Source organism: Falco punctatus, assembly GCF_963210335.1.
Source record: "Falco punctatus genome assembly, chromosome: 1".
Lineage (NCBI taxonomy): Eukaryota > Metazoa > Chordata > Aves > Falconiformes > Falconidae > Falco > Falco punctatus.
Window position 1 is genome coordinate 94996250 of NC_137580.1, and position 16286 is coordinate 95012535.

General features: G+C 59.7%; 1 protein-coding gene and 1 pseudogene across 2 annotated transcripts; one reads left to right on the forward strand and one right to left on the reverse strand.

Moving 5' to 3' along the window:
- The first annotated feature begins 3 nt into the window (after window positions 1–3).
- On the forward strand, window positions 4–8416 carry LOC308071250 (coiled-coil domain-containing protein 63-like). Its single transcript, XM_080406376.1, has 12 exons — window positions 4–979; window positions 1990–2079; window positions 2499–2662; window positions 2802–2991; window positions 4126–4245; window positions 4728–4909; window positions 5461–5642; window positions 6160–6380; window positions 6836–6910; window positions 7311–7503; window positions 7879–8076; window positions 8259–8416. The coding sequence occupies exons 2-12, from the start codon at window positions 2065–2067 to the stop codon at window positions 8372–8374; spliced, it is 1656 nt and encodes a 551-aa protein (XP_080262502.1). The 5' UTR covers window positions 4–979; window positions 1990–2064; the 3' UTR covers window positions 8375–8416.
- A 144-nt stretch (window positions 8417–8560) lies between these two features.
- Window positions 8561–12451, reverse strand: LOC308071445 (myosin regulatory light chain 2A, cardiac muscle isoform-like; annotated as a pseudogene). The gene is made up of 5 exons (XR_013931985.1): window positions 11762–12451; window positions 10778–10882; window positions 9494–9569; window positions 9361–9409; window positions 8561–9250 (listed from the first exon to the last, which is right to left on the reverse strand). The product of XR_013931985.1 is annotated as a myosin regulatory light chain 2A, cardiac muscle isoform-like (transcript).
- Between the last annotated feature and the right edge of the window lie 3835 nt (window positions 12452–16286).

Genomic DNA, 16286 nt, shown 5'->3' on the forward strand with positions numbered 1-16286 from the left:
GTCTGGGAGGGCGCGGGGGCTCCCGCCGGGCACAGCCGCACTGCGCAGACACACTAGAAACTGGAGCTTTGGCCCTATTTCTGCTGAGGGTGAAGAGAAGCGAACCAGAGAGGAGGGATCTGCAGTATGAGGCAGTCAGGGCCACCGAGACAAAGTGACAACCTCATCCCTGGAGAGGTGGTGTTTATTATCCCACGGAGCTGTTGATCGTGCAGGAATGGGATGAAAAGCCCTGGGAGCTTCCCCCAGCCCCGACGGGAGCCTCAGGCTTCAGTGCCTTCCCAGCATCGCTCTGCCCTCGGTTGTGATTTTTCTTACCTAGTGCCACATTCTGCTTTCTGCCATGAGAATCATTTCCAATTAAATGCATCCTCAGAGCCTGTCTGGCTGTGAATTAGCCTGGAACTTGATGGCTGGCTTGTTAGCTCATCAGAGTCTCCGGGATAACGGCAAAGCGCAACCTCAGGAGCGATGTGCTGGCTGGGGCTTTTGCTCATCGCCTTGAACTGGCCGCACCCTGCAACCTGGGCCGCAGATGCCCTTTGCTCACCTTCAGCACCTCCTCTGTTCCCCTTCATCCCAGAGCTGAGTAAGCAACACCAGGTCTACAAAACACAGCCCTGCTGCAGCCTCCAGCGCTGTCTCGTGCTTCTGCCCTCCAGGGATCTCTGGGTTTGCCGAGTCCCTGGGAAGGAGCTGGCCACGCACTCCAGCTTATGAGGAAGGGATTATCACAGCTCTTGTGACTCAGCCCGTGGCTCCCGTGTGCTTCCCTGCACGGAAGGGAGAGAAGCAGGCAGGAATCCTCAGTTTGTCCCCTCTACCGGGCTGCCTAAAGAGTCTCTGTCCCCAGGGACATTCCCCAGGCCGGCAGTGCCAACCATTGGTGCTGTCCCGACGGCAGGCATCTTGAGCGTGTCTGGATGCTGAGGGCAATGGCAGTGATGTGGTGATTGCAGCCTCTCCACAAGGAACACAGGTCGGAGGGCCGGGGAGGCGGCTGTGGGGCCGGCAAGGAAGGGAAAGCAGCTCTGTGGCCCCAAAGTGCTGCTGGGGATGGTGAAGCCCTGGGTGCTGCTTTCCAGTTGGAGCAAAAGGCTTCCAAGTCCCAAATTACGGGCTGATTCAAACACTGCAAAGGGAAGCAAGAACGGGTAAAATGTGGGTTTCTGCTTGCTGTGGACATGCAGGCAGGGAGATGCTGGAGCACATGCTTCAGGGCTGGTTGTGGGACACGGAAACCGCTTGGGTCTGTTTCGCGTGGGCTCCCAGCGCTGCCCATGGGGTGGGTGGGGGTGCCCCGGCCGCCCCCTTGGTGACAGTCACAATGGAGACCCCATCCATGCTGCGGTGGGACCTGGCAACGGGGCCAGTGCCTGTTCCACAGAGCCTGGGGCAGGGACCAGGGCTGGCTCCCTGCCAGGCTCTCCTCTCTCCTGCACTTCCCATGGGAGGCAGGGGGCTGCTCTTTGGGAATATCTGACTGCCACCGTGGTCCCATCCCCTGGCTGGAGAGGAACCGCAGCACCCTGCGGTGGGGTGAGCAGCGCTGGGGGCAAGAGGGGAGCCTGGGGGGCTGCAGCAGGGCTGGGGGGGACCAGCGGTGGGGGTGAGGGCTGCGTGGTCAGCCCCAGCACCTTCCCTGCCTGCGGCGGGACAGGGGCTGAATCCAGGCGATACCCCCCACTTACGCTCCCCGAGGGCTCTGCCCGCCACATGGGGGGCCTTGGCCTCGCCGGGATTTCTGTGGAAACCCAGGTACTGGACAGGGTGGAACAGCTCAAACCATCTGTTCTTCCCCTACTTATAAACTCGACAGGAGGAGTGTGTTTTGCGATGACATCACTACGGATGCTCTCCTTTTATTCGTCGCGCAGCCATCTGTGATGGTTTCCTCATGTGCCAAACACGCGAGCGGGTGCTGAGGGACGGGCAGGGGGACACAAACACCCCCTTAACCAGCGTTTCATTTCTCCCCTTGGGAAGCAGGTCTGTCCCCGCAGAGGCTCCATCATCCCCTTCCTGAGGCGTCTGCAGAGCAACCAGCAGAGTTAGCTGGAAGAAATGATGGACTCAAAGGTATAAAGTGAAGCACAAACCCAAGCTGAACTTCTCTGCAGGTGCAGGTCTGCCACGGGGACCTCACCTGCAGAAATAAACGTGGCGGTGCGGTCAGCCGGGCAGGCGGTGGGGAGCCAGGCTTGCTTTGGCCAGCAGTGTTGGGTGGTGGGGGGACTAATTCTGCAGCCCTCCTGTGCTGGGCATGAAGCTGTGAGGTGGCTCGGCAGCTCTCATGGAGTTGGTTTGGATGACTCAGTGTTATGGGTGGTCAGGCATATTGTGACGTCATGAATACTGGGTGGCAGCGAAGAGCTGAAGGTGGTGACAAACGGCTGGAGGTGGTGGTGCCATCCACCCGCTCCCCAGTGTCCAGCTCTGCTGTCTACCGCTGCTGGTCGTGTTTGCTCAAGTGACCGAGCTCTCCCTCCCTGTGGCAGTGGGGAGAGCCCTCTCTGGAGCAGAAGGTTTTGGACGTGCCCGCGATGGAGAAAAAAAAGGTGTCTGAAGCCGAGTTCAGGAGACTGCAGAGAGAGTTTCAGAGAGCAGCGGAGAAGAGGAAATCTTACGGTGCCAACGTGAGGCAGCAAATGCAGGCTCAGGAGTGAGTGCAGCTTTGTGTTTGGAAAGTTCCTCCATGCCGAGATCTGGGGACCCCGGTGCTGAAGTGAGGAGGGGTGAGGACTTGCTCCCGGATTGCAGGTGGGATGTGCTAAAGGTCATTTGTTGTTGTGTTTTTACAGAAAAGAAATAGCGTCGCTGACTCAAGAACGCAAAGAGGTGTTATTAACACCGAGCCAGATCCCATCCCCAAGAAACAGGATGCGGGATGAGAGGAATTGTACGGGGCTCCAAGGCCTTTTGCAGACCAAGTATCAGTGTGATTCCCTGATTAAAGACAGAAAAGCCCTGTTAGCTGAGCTGGACAAGGAGGTAAGAGCATCTGGAGCGTTCCCTGGCTGAGCATGGTAGAGCAGTGCAGAGTCACAGAGTCAACCCTGTGTAAAACGCGCTTGGTTCAGGCTTTGGAATATAATGCTGCCTCCTGGCAAAAACCACAAGACAATGCCAAGCGGGCAGAGCCAGGCTCCCATTCAAGTCAGCACTGGCTGGAAACGTAAGGTCTGACTCTCAACCACCTTGTTGTCCCACGGGTCTCTGCAGCTGCTCTTTGACGGCACGCGCCTGCCTGGGGTCACACAACATCCCTCTGCTTGTCCCTTGAGGTTTTTTTTTTCCTCATGAAAAAAAAAAAAAAGGCAAAACTGGAACAGTCCGTTGTGCTGCCTGAGACGCGGGAAATAGAGGAGCAGCAACATCTAAGGGATGTCCCGTCACTTCTCCTGAGGACAGTCTGGTTGGGTTTGGTCAGTTGGTGGGGTGGCATGCCCAGGGCAACCCAGTGCTACGGAAGTGACAGGTCCCTGCAGCTTTCTGCTCTGGACAAGCCACCCATGACGGAAGCCAGGGAACATGCTCAGGTGGTTTGCAGGTGCCAGATGTGCTGTAGAGTTTTCCGCAACAGGGTTAGCTTTCAATCAGGGATCTCTTGGCTGAGTCATACCTCTCCCACCTGCCCCCTGCTTCGTTGTTCTCCAACTCCTTCGTTCTTCTCACGGATTTATTTCCTCTGGCAGCTGCCCACTTCTGACAAAAGTGTTCCTCCACTCACTCCCAGGGAGTACTGCGCAGACCCCTGTCTGGCCAGCACTCTACCCCTACCAAAAAGCCACCCTCCTTGCCTCTTCTGCTCGGCACAGAGTGCTGCTGTGCCGCCTTCAGCACCTGCTGAATTTCCCTCCAGAGGCAGCTGCGTTTCCTTTGAGACACGAAAATAAACCCATTCCTAGTTACAGCGTATGTTTCTTGAGTGTGCAGGGTGGGATCCCTTGGGATTAAAGCTGCTGCTGTAACTGTGAGCTCCTTAATGACATGGTTGCTGTAGTTCAGGTCAACAGAGGGTATTTTCTTTGGCTAAGTGTCCTGCCAAGAGTCCAGAACGTAGGGGTGGAGATTATACTGACTTTTTTTTTTTCTTTCTTTCTTTTTTCTAACCTGTACGTGCAGATACTAGAGCTGGAAAAAAAGATGGCGAGGCAAAACCGGGCAGCAGTGAAGGCGAAGCAAGCAAACGGTAGCAAACAGCTGCAAAAGCAGATTGAGACACTGGAGCTGCATCTAAACAACGTAAGCAAACATTTTGCAGACCTCCGGAGACCATGTGTGGGGCCACACCGGGGCCTGTGTGCAACCCCCTTTTTGGCCAGGACCAAGTGTAATGCTGCAGATGCATTTGGTTGAGACAAACTGCATAAAGGAGGAGCTGGCTCGTTCCTCTGGCCTGCTTGCTCCCAGAGTATCTCAAAGGCTCCTTCAAGCTTGGTGACCCAAATGCAGCACTCGGGCCATGCCAAGAAGCCTGAAGGTCTGCACCTGTTTAGTGATAAACCTGAGCTGCCTGCAGCCACCTTGCCTTGGACAACACCAGCTCCTGGTCTGTGCCATGATCAGCCTAGCCTGCTGTTACCTCCCCTGTCTTGGGGAGGGGGATAGTACAGGAGCAACTTCAGAGAAGAGATTTGTCCCAGCCGTGGTCAAGGTCTTTCAGCAGAAACCTGATGCCCCCAAGTCCCGCACCAGCTTCAACCCTTTTGCTTGCCTCTCCCCAGGTCACCGTCCATTTCCATACCATCCTGTCCAGAAACAAAGAGCTCCGAGAAGAGATTGAAAAGCTGCAAATCCAGAAAGCTCTTTTGGGCAAGCTCTCCTTGAAGCTCCATAAGAAGCTGGCTCAGCAGAGGAGAAGGATGAACACTGCCGCTGAGCAGTGCACACAAGGCTACAAGCAGCGGTACGTGGCCTTGTGAACCCTCTGTGGCAAACTTGGCGCTGGTGGGCAATGCCAGCGACGGGTGTCGATGTAAAGAGAGGCCAACTGCAACTTCAGAGAGAGGATGCACCCGCTGTCGTCTAGAGCTGGGTGCTAAGGCTTTGGTGCTTGGTCAGTGCAGGGAGACCGGTACCTCCAGGGGGGTTTGCTCCGCCTATGCCAGGAGTTTCTCAGGATGTGGTGAATTGCCCTATGGAGCAGCCTCTTTCCTCCGAGTCCCATCTCAGCCTGCATGGGAGGGTGCAGCAGACCTGGAGCAGAGACCAGCCAGCTCCAGGCAAAGTGAGCTTGGCTGCCACAGCTGGGTGCTGTGTCCGAGTACAAACCCCCAGCCAGAGCTGTGTTAGCTGCTGCTGGCCTCGGGCTAACGCAGCTGCATCTGGATGGGAGCCGGCCAGCGTGCACAGCATCACGGGGGTTTTGCTCGGCCGGGCACAGAGATGCGTGGGAATGGGCAGGACTACAAATCCTTATACCTTCCCGTGGTGTAACCTGCTGCTCTCTGTGCTCAGGATGGGGGCTCTGGCAAGGATTGCAGCCTTGAACAAAAGGCACATAGAAGACACAGTCCAGCGCAATGTTGAGCTGCAGGAGCGGAAGCGTGCCCTTGAAAAGGAGAACAAACTGAAAAACTTCATGCTGACCAAGTCCAGAGATCGCTCGGAATTGGAGGAAGTGGCCAAAAAGAGAAAAGGTACCAGATGAGAGAGAATACCTGCAACTGGTAGCACAAGCCAGGAGTTGGCAGAGTTGCCCAAGGGGGTTGCGTATAGGCAAGCTTATGGCTCTGCACCCCAAAGGCGGGACCTCTCCCCATAGCTCTGCACCCCAAAGGCGGGACCTGTCCCCTGCCTGCAGGCTCCTTCACCCAGCCTTCAGCCTACAAGTGGAAAGGATGAAGAGTGATAAGCAAGTGAAAGCACCCAGCATCATGTGTCTTGGGGTGCCCTTGGGGCAGAGGGAGGGGTGGGGAGGCAGGGAGCTGCCCCTATGGCTCCTTTTGTCCTCTTGGGGAAGGATCCCACCGTGTTTGCCCCGTTCCCATGAGGACAGGGAGCTCCCTGCTTAGTTTTGGGTGAAATAAAGACACTCTCTGCCCCTCTGGCCCCAGCCCCCACGCCAAACCTCAGGGCACCTGCAGGGAAAGGCTCTGCAAAGGGAGCCCTGCAGGGACACGCACAGACAGGGCTCTTTTTCCATCTCTCCCTCAGCCCTGAAGGCAGCCCAGTGGGCCAGGCAGAGCCAAATGGAGAGCTTTGAGAGCCAGGAGGTGGCTTACAGGCGCCTGCTGGAGCTGGCAGAGGACGGGAACTTTGACCGCCTGGTGGATAACTTCATCGAAAAGGAGGGGAAGAACTTTGCCTCCTTCATCTACATGACTGAGCTGAACAACGAGATGGAGAAGATGAAGCAGAGGATCAAGGATGTCCAGGTCTCTTCCAAGCCCTTCATGTCTGCCCTTTCTCAGCTGGTGCTTTGGGGCTGGCGTGGGTTTTATTCCTCTCCCATGTGTCCAGCCTCGCTGCTCACAGCGGAGCCCAGCTCACAGCCTGCCACACGGGTGGGATTAGGGGAATGCAAAGCGGTAGCCCAAAATAGAACTCCCACAGACGGAAGGCTGTGTTCTCAGAGCTAAAAGTGTCTCAATGCTGCCACCGTGTACCCAGCAGTATGCAAGAGGGCCAAGAGCTGCCTCGGCCTTGAGTGGGGCTGGCTGGAGTGAGAAGGGGGGTCATGACTTGTCCTCCTGCCCTGGGGACAGTGGTCCCCAGAGGGGTCAAGTGGGATGTCCCTGCTCCCAGGGTGGAGGGATGGTCCCCAGCCTCTCTTAGGCACATCTGGTGAGCATTCAGCCAGTATGCCCTCCGTGTGCTTGTGTTTACACAGAACGAAATTGCGACCCTTATGATGGACCAGGAGGACGCAGAGACCAGCAACTTCCATGTCCTGCAGGAGCTGGAGGTATGGCAGCCGGGATTTCCCTCTGCCAGGGCAGCAGAAGCCTGTGTGTCCCGGCATGTGTCCTAGCGAGTGTGGTCCCGTCAACACCGCTCTGGGCAACGGCTGGAGAGGCATGGGCAGAAAAGGGCCCTGCATTGGCTTTGGCAGCCCTGTCTCCCAGTGCATGATGAGAGGGTGACTGCAGGGCTTCTGCCAGCCCTGGTTCTCTGGCACCTGGGGCCTGGGCTGTGGCATGGGGAGCTTGGGATCCCCTTCACAGAGCCTTTCCCCTGCAGGGATGGGAGCATCCCACAGCCCCTCCTGGGCCGCCTCCAGTGTCCGGACTGGACTTGGCCAGGACTGGGGGTGGGGGGGCGCGAGCAGGGGCTGTTGTGACACCTGGCAAAACCTTTGCTGATAGGAAAAACTAGCGGAAACCACGAGGGAAGCCAACTGGTGCGAAGAGAGATGCAAGGAGAGCAGCAGAGTCCTGGGCCAGATCAAATGTGGCGTGGAGGCCCTTTTGAAAGTAATCGGTGGCGATGCTACAAAGACAACGGAGCAGCTTGGAGAAAATGGGCAGATCACGGATGGGAATCTGGCGCGGATCTTAGGTGGGTCAGGGCTGCCCGCCTTCGCTTGCCACATGGCCCAGACCTTGTCTGTCCACCCCCTGCTTGCCCCGTGTTTAGACTGAGCTGGTTTCCTCCCGCCACCCCGTCATGCACGGGTGTCCCTAATGGGAATTTGCGATGCCAAATTCCCAGGGAATTCAGGAGCCAACCGGGACGTAGAACCACCCCGGTGGACCCCCCAAGCCCCCGTGTTGGCTCTGGGTGTGGGACCCAGCCTTGACCCCTCGCCCCTGGGGAGCCTGACGGCACTGCCTGGGGGGAATCCATGGGTCCTCTGCCCAGCAGACCGCCGGGGCCGCGTTTGGGCAGGGCCCGGTGGAGGGGCCCTGTGGGACAGCATTCCCTCCCACCCAGGTCTCGTGGAGAAGGAGACCAACGAGCTCCTGCTGATGGAGAGCGTCCTGCGCTACACGCGGGCTGAGGGCTCGCAGCCGGCCCAGCCCTTCGCCAACCCGCTCCTGGGCACCACCAGCCTCCCGTGGGTGATGGATCGGGCCCGGCTCTGCCCGCCGCCCCCCGCCCTGGACAGCACCCCCGCCGACATCGCCGCCTGTGAGTGAGGTGGGAGGGAGGGGCTATGGCCAGGCAGACAGCCAATCCACAACCCCCTCATGGCCGCCTGGCCAATCCCCCGCTGCCCCCTCTCCTCCCCAGCCAATCCCCACCGGCCTGTCCCACCCCACCACATCTATAAGGCCTGTGCCGGCAGACACGGGTGTCCTTTTCTTGGGCAGGGGAGGTGCCGCTGGGCCACGGGCAGCTGCACCAGCTGGTCCTCCAGAGCTGCAAGAAGGAGCTGGGCCACGCTGCCGCTGCCGCCAAGAAGGGGAGCAAGAGCCTCGAGGAGTGAGAGCCCGGCACAGAGGAATGAAATAAACAGTTCCGCTCCTCAGCTGCCCCTCTGCTTCTGCGCCCTGGACATCCTTCCATCTCCCAACACCTTCTGCGGGCTTCAAAAGCTTGCCGGCTGATATTTCGGCACGGCTTGGCCCACTGCTGACAGCAGCCATGGCCGGGGGTGGGAACAGCTGCTCTCCGGCGGGGGGGCCGTTGCCGTTGCTCAACGCCACGCGCTTCCCACAGCCGGGCATCGCGGGAATGGTGCACCGGGGACATGGTGACCACAGTCCCGGTCCTGCACCATGCCTGCCCGAGGGGCTTGGTGAGGCCACGGGGGGATGCAGAGCGGGCTCGCAGGGCTTTGCCTGCTAAGCTGGGAGAAGCCGGCAGCTCTCTGCTGCCCGAAGTAAAGCTGAGCTCAGCGCTGGTCCTGGGCTGGTGGGCGAAACAGCCTGTTTGGCGTGCACTGAGCTGTGGAGCTGGGCCACGCTGGGAACCGAGGAGGCAAGGGGAGGAGAGGGCACGCGAGGGTGATGTGCAGGGGCCGGGAGGCTGGGGCAGGGGGGTCTGGGAGGGCGCGGGGGCTCCCGCTGGGCACAGCCGCACTGCGCAGACACACCACGCCAGCCCAAGCACCGCTCACACCAGCGGCTGGGTTTCCTCTTGCCAAGGGCCGTTTAATGTGGATGCCATTGATGTGTTCCCCAAGGAGAGAGGCAAAGGGACCCCCCGCCCCCCGTGCACCCCAGACAGAGGTGATCCTGCCAGCCCCAGCGCCGAGCGTGGGCTAGTCCTTCTCTTCACCGTGCGTAATGATGTGGACAAGGTTTTTGTAGTCCAGGTTGCCAGAAATGTCCGGAGGGAAGGCTGCGAACATCTGATCGACCTGCCGGGAAACAAACGGGTTGAAAAGGCAGCGCAGAAGGGCTTTGTGGCTGGGGGTCTGTCGGGGTGGAGGGCACAGGAGGCTGGCGGAGGGTGGGAAGGAGCTCGTACCTCTTCCTGGGAAAACCTCTCGCCCTGCGTCATCAGCATTTCTTTGATGCTGCAAACAAGAGAGCACGGTGAGCACCAGGGAGGCCTCGGTGAGGACACCCCCCTGCCCCCCGTCGAGGCACCCCTTACTCACTAGGCAGATTTCAGGCCTTTCCCCTCTGGATCGAACACCTTGAATGCATTCAGGATTGTCTCCTCTGGGTCAGCACCTGCGGGTGACATGGCCACAGCCGTTGCAGGTGGCGGTGGAGGAAGCCAGCTGCAGCCTCCTGCTTCTCCCAGCCTTTGGGGAGAAGGTGAGGGCCAGGCTGGGAAGTGGGGGGCCCACAGGAATGCTGACCCTGCAGCTGGGACCTCGACCGTGGGTGGTGGCATGTAGAGGAGCAGACATAGGGTCATGGTGTGCCCACAGAGCGGTCGGTGTCACCACCGCCCTGGCGTCCGGCAGCTATCTAATCTTTCGGGTGTATTTATAGAGCTCCAGGCACAGACTCGTGGGGCCTCGTAGCCTCCTGCAGATCTGCCGGGGGGCTGCGTGCCTTGGCTTGTGTAAGTGATACAGGGTGCAGCTGGATGGGCCCATTGGGTCAAACCCATGCTGTAGGTAGGGCCCTTGCCAGGGTGGCACTTGGTGGCACCGTTGCTGTCAGCAGGCTCAGAGGCACTGCAAGATCTCCCGGCCCCTTTTTTCTGGAGGGACAGCAGCAGCACAGCCTGCTGGTTTTTTTAAACGGCTGTGGAAACTGAGGCATGGGGACCTGCTCATCCCCCGCAAGCGGCTGGGGAGACATGGGATGAGATCCAGCTCTCTGCATGGGCAGCCCCAGCCCTGCCTTTGGGACTGTTGGTATGGCAGGTTGGCATGAGTTTTGGGGTGCAGGGACCTGCCTGGGGACAGCTGCTCAGGGTACATGGCGCTGAGTTTGTCCTAGCTGTGGTGCCTTGGGATGGGGAGGCGGGGGGAGTGCCCAAGGCCAGGATTTGGAGGACAAAGACTGGAGCTCTTGGGGAGAGGGGTTCTTGCTGGTTATAGTCCCAACAAAGCCTCTGTCTCTGGGGGGGGTCCCTCTGTTGCAACTGGGAGAAGGTGGCACTAAAGGATGTGGGAGGGGTGGGTGAGGGAGATCATTTCACAGGTATCCCCGGGTTGTCCCTAGGTGTCACCTCTTGGCCGTGGCGTGGGAGGCATCTTTGCTCTGACCCACTCCCCAAGCTCTGCACACCGCAGCATGGCAGTCGGTGCCACCTGCCTTTCCTTGAGCCGCTCCCATCTGAGGCCTGCAAGGAGTCTCTGATGGGTCTCGCCTGGAATGGTGATGGAGATCCTGGGAGCTGGGTGGCCTCCCCATGTGGGACGGGATATTAGTGATGGTGTGGGTGCCCACCAACCCCGCCAGCTTCCCGGGTGCCCCCTCACCTTTCAGTTTCTCTCCAAACATGGTGAGGAACACAGTGAAGTTGATGGGGCCGGGTGCCTCCTTGATCATCTCATCGATCTCCTCGTTTTTCACATTCAGGCGTCCTAGGGGAGAGCAGCGTTGGGTGACTTGTGTGTCCACGTCCTGCTGCAAATTCATGCAGACCTCTGGGCTCCGCTCTGCATACTGGGGGCTAGAAGACGCAGCACAGGAGCCTTCCCCTGGAGGATTTTGCCCCCAGCCGAGGGAAGCGGCACAGCCCTGGGGAGCCACCTTTGATAAGGAATGGCAGTAGCAGAAGTGATGATGGGAGAATCACGTGCTGGCTGAGGGTGGGTGGGCTGGACATGTCCAGCTCTGGTTTCTCGGGCTGCAGGACCACAGCAAAGAAGGCTGCAAAGGACTGAGCTGTGCCGCTTCCCTCCTGCACGGCCCCATGGATCAGCCTCCTTCAGCACTCCTCAGAAGCTGTTTTGGGTCAAACCCACCAGCACTGTGGTTCCCCCTGGCCCCCGGTGCCAGAAACGAACAGGACTGAATGCCTGCGTCCTCTTCCCTCAGCTTGGGGTGTCTTTGGGACTCCCCAGCCCCATCGCTGCTTCGTGCTGACCTCCACGACGGGAGAGCCAAGGTTGCAACTTCAGAGCTTCCTACAAACCCCGTCAATCCCTGTAACGCCCGTCCACCCAGGGATGCTGTGGGATGGGCACAGCCAGGCAGGGAGCATTTGGCTGTATGACCCAGGAGCTGGCTCTCTCGGGTACCTACGGGATAAACCACCCGCTGCTGCAGGAGCTGCTCCGAGTCACCCGGCGTGGGATCTCACTCCCTAACAGAACTGGGTTTGGATCAGGCAGTTTCCAGCAAAACAGGAGATCCAGTTAACTGCCGGGGCTTGGCTAAACGGGGGCTCACAGCTGGTTTCTCACTTAGTAAGTCTAACGTTGTTGAAGCTCCTGGGGAAGGTCCTAAAAGGGGGTCACCGAGTGCAGCAAACGTCTCTCAGATCTGCCTTGTCGACGAAGCCATCCCGGTTCTGATCCATGATGTTTTAAAGCTGGTGCTGGTGTCCCTGTCCTGTCCCTGTCCCTGGAGTTCACGCCAAGGGGGCTTGTGGGGTTGGCCCATGAGTCCCAGTGCTGGCTGGTGGCCGGAGGCCATCTCCTCTGCCACAGACGGCTTCTGTGCCCTCAGCCACCTCCCTGCACCTCAGCTGCCATTGCAGGAGGGCTTGGGGGCATCCTTCCCTTTCCTCGCACTCCCTCCCTGCATCCCCCTTCTGCTGGCAGCATCTTCGGGGGCTTTGGGAGGGTTTTATCCATCTCTCCTTCGCGTTCAGAAGGTCTGCATGTTTAACAGCTTGTTCCAAACAGGCTTAATTTAGCCTCTTTGCCTGATTCAGCTCCATTTTCACTTGGAAGGGTCTATCACTGCGGCAATAACCAGGAGGATCTGCCCAGCTCAGGGGTCTGGGGAAGAGCTGCCACCCACAAAACCAGGGGCCGGCTGGGCTGGGGACAAGGCAGGTGACGGGGCCGAGGATGGACAATACCCCCATCCCTGGGCTGTGGCCTGTCCCAGGGATGTGCCCCGTGCTGGGCGCGGGATGTGGCCCCAGGAGGATGCAGCTGTGCTGGCCTCCCGAGCCAGAAATAGCAGCGTTATCTGCCATGCGCACGCCCAGCTGCACCGTAGTCGAGATAACTTGGGCAAAGCAGTAAAAAAGGCAAATTAATTAAAGAGCATGTGCTAATTGTAGGGGGCATGTGCCTGAAAATAAGTAGCCGTGGCAGAAGTGTGGCCCGTGGGGGGACCCAGGCACCCGGGGGCACCGAGGGCTGAGGCCAGGCACAGCTCAGTGCACGCGCTGCGGGAGCTGCGGTGGGCACCGAGGGGAGGCGGAGGGGCGCTGTGCCCCCCGAGGCGGCTCAGCCTGCGCTCCTGTGCCCCCCTGCGCCCCCCTGTCCCTTAGTGTCCCGCTCGGGTGCCGCCCCAGCCCCCGCAGTGCCCCCCGTGCGCCCCCGCCCCGGCCCGCTGGGACGCGCTGCAGCGCGGCGGCCGCCGCCAGGTGGCGCCATTGTAGCGGGCGCGGTGCGGGCGCTGCCTGGTCCCCGGCGGGGCCGGGAGAGGGGAGGGGGCAGGGGGAGATGGGAGGGCAGGGAGAGGGGAGGGGGCAGGGGGAGATGGGAGGGCAGGGAGAGGGGAGGGGGCAGGGGAGATGGGAGGGCAGGGGGAGGGGAGGGGGCAGGGGGAGGTGGGAGGGCAGGGGGAGGGGAGGGGGCAGGGGAGATGGGAGGGCAGGGAGAGGGGAGGGGGCAGGGGGAAAGAGGGAAGGGCAGGGAGAGGGAGGGGGTAGGGGGAGATGGGGGGCAGGGAGAGGGAGGGTGCAGGGGGAGATGGGGGAGCAGGGAGAGGGGAGGGGGCAGGGGGAGATGGGGGAGCAGGGAGAGGGGAGGGGGCAGGGGGCGAGAGAGGAGGGAAGGGAGAGGTGATGGGGCAAGGGGAGAGGGAGGGCAGGGAGAGGAGAAGGCAGGGAGGGGAGAAGGCAGGGAGAGGGGTGTGGGCAGGAAGAAATTTGGGGAGAGGGGAGAAGGCAGGGAGAGGGGCAGGGAGAAAGGGGCAGGGGGAGAGGGCAGTGTGGGGGGCGAGGGCAGGGAGAGGGGCAGGGGAAGAGGGATGAGGGGAGAGGGCAGGGAATGGGAGGGACGGGAGGGAAAGGAGCAGAATGGGGAGGTGCAGGGAGGAGCGAGACAGGGAGAAGGGTAGGAGGGAGAGGGCAGGCTGCCATGAAGTTACAGCAGCCGCGGTGATGGGCTGCCGTGCTGTGCAACACCTCAAACCATTTGGGAGAGCACGGCACAGAGGCTGGAACAGCTGGTGCCCCGCTACGGAGCATGGCTCCTGCCTCCCCGGGCCAGGCAGAGCCGGGCATCGCTGGGCTGACCCTGGCCTCTCGGCTGCAGGAGGCAGAGACCCTGCTGCAGGGGGCACGGGGTAGGCAGGGGAGCCCCTGCCAGGGTCTCCCAGACCCCAGGACCCAGCTCCGCTTGGTGACAGCTGACAGGGGCTGTGCTGCTTCATGGGATGGGAACAGGGCTCCAGCAGTGGCCCTCTGGGTCCCCATGAGGGTCTTTCTGCTCTGTGCCCCGGGCTGAAGCTGGGCCCCAGCTCCTGGCCAGCCCCAGGACCTGATGGCGCTGCTGTCCCTTGTGTGGCGCCTGCCATCCCCCTGCCCATCCTTGGGACAAGGCTCACCGTCACCGCTGGCCTGCGCCAGCATCACCCCTCGGCCACCTACCGGGGCCAGATCACCGCACAAAGGACCTACCATGTGGATCGCAGATGTCAGGAAGGCGAGAATAAATTAATGCCTGAAATGGGAGTATGCTGAAATCCTTTTTTTTTTTTTTTTTTTTTTGTTTAAAGTACACAGAAAAGCCCCTTCCATATTTTAATTAAAAGCCTTTCAGAAGAGGAGGCAAGAGGCTGCCATTTACAACGGGCTATTGTCAGGCGCACAAAGCAAACCCTTCTGGAGACAAACTGATTTATTAACCTGCACCTCGCAGCACTCCCCCGGGCGGGCGAGCCCTTAGGGTCGGTGGGCGGTGGGGCCGGGCTCCCCCTGCTCTCCCCGGGGTTCCCCGGGGTCCAGAGGGATGCTGCCCAAGGGGACACGGGGACACAGGGGGAGCAGGGATGGAGGGTGCTGCCCTGCACCTCTCCATCCCTCTGTGTGGCACAGGGCGCAGCCCCTCTCCTCTTCCTTACGGCTCCCATCGATTTAATAGTGATTTGGCCAAACAGAAACATTCCTCCAAAGCCCACAATTTAATTTGCTCACCAAAGATGCCAAGTTAGTTCTATTTCTGATTTACGAGCAGGCTCCCCTGTTCCCTCAGCAGCAGGGCGGGGCAGTGATGTATGGGCATAAGATCAGCTTTGTGGGTGCGGGGAGAAGGTCCTCTTGGTGCGACCTGTCTCTGATGGTGCCCAACAGCAGATACCTGGAACATCTTGGTCATGAACAGATTGAGCCATCCCCAAGGGGAGGACACCTTGACACCTTGGCATCAAACAGCAGAAACCAACTCTCACCCCAGCTAAGACCATCCATCCCACCTGGGTTTATTGACCCACCTGTAACCACCCACCACCACCCCCAAGCCCAAGCCCAAGCCCCACCCCACCCCACCCCCTGCCCTGTGCACAGCCCTGAGAGAGGGATGGAAATGAATTCCCCTGGAGGGATCCCCCCTTGCACAGCTGGTGCTCTCACTGCTGGCTAATTGCAGCCTCATTAAGCCAAAGGTGAGACACTTGCCTGGCACCACCAGCAGACCCAACCTCATTACAAATCTCAGTGCCTTCCAGGGGGCTCAGGTTTTCTGGTTTTGTGGTTGTGGGGGCTGAGAGAGGATCTATTTATTTCCAGAGCAAAGTTGGGTGCTTGACTTGGGTGCACTCCAGCAGGGACAGTGCAGAGGCTGGTGATGGTTGGGGTCTTGGTGCATCCATGGAGTTTGCTGTTGATGCCAGTGGTGCTGAGGTTTCAGCTGAGTGTTTGCAACTGCATTGGGCTTCACCAGTTCCAGGTGGGTCGGGCGCTTTTGTTGCTGCACTGTGAGCAGGACCTGCTGTGGGAGCCCACTTCTCCAGCCAGCTCTGGAGGTGGGGAAGGAGCTGGAGCGGGGGTCTTGGGAGCATCCAGGCTCTCTCTAACACAAGCCGTCTTGGCTCTTGCAAATCCTTTCTTTGAACTTTGATTTTCTGTTCACTTGTTCTTCTGCCTGAGGCGTTTTGCAATTGTGGGATTGTGAGCAGCTCTGAGTTTCTCTGACTGGAAGAGATGAGAAAGAAGAGATCATTTCCTAGCCGCTTGTGCTACAGCGTGGTACCAAGGTCACTTTGGGTGTCTGCCTTACCCTTTTGGACAGTTTTCCTGGTGCCGGTGAGCTTCAGATGGCGAGAAAGGAAGGAGCAGACCTGTCAGAAGCACCCACAGAGCCGAGTGTGGTTTGAAGGCTATTCCTCTTCTTCAGTATCTTCTGAACTCCAGCTATACTTTTTAATGGAATTCCAAGGGTTCTGCAAAATGCAAGTAATGTCAGCAGGATGATACCTGAGCTGCCAGGTGGGGCCAAGCCCCGGGATGGGGGGGATGCTGTTCTCTCCCCAGCCATGTGCAGGGAGAGGCTCCAGTGCCACAAGAGCCACGGCAGTGAGAGGAGCCAAGAGCTTTGGGGCTGGGATGGTGGAAGACCCCGAGTGACAGCTGCAGGAGTGCTTGTCCTGGCTTTGCTGGCATCCATGTGCACGGGTAGTGGAGGCTGCCGGGATGGCTGACCATCTTCCTCCAGCCCCTCCACTGGGATCTCCGCAGTGGCAAGCGGTGACAGGTAAGATGGGAGGAGCAGCACGCTGGTGAGCCAGGGGGCTACTGCATGCTGCCCTCAGCCTCCCCGCAGCTTCAGAGGCAAAGCAGTGCCCGGGGCTGGTGAGCCTGGG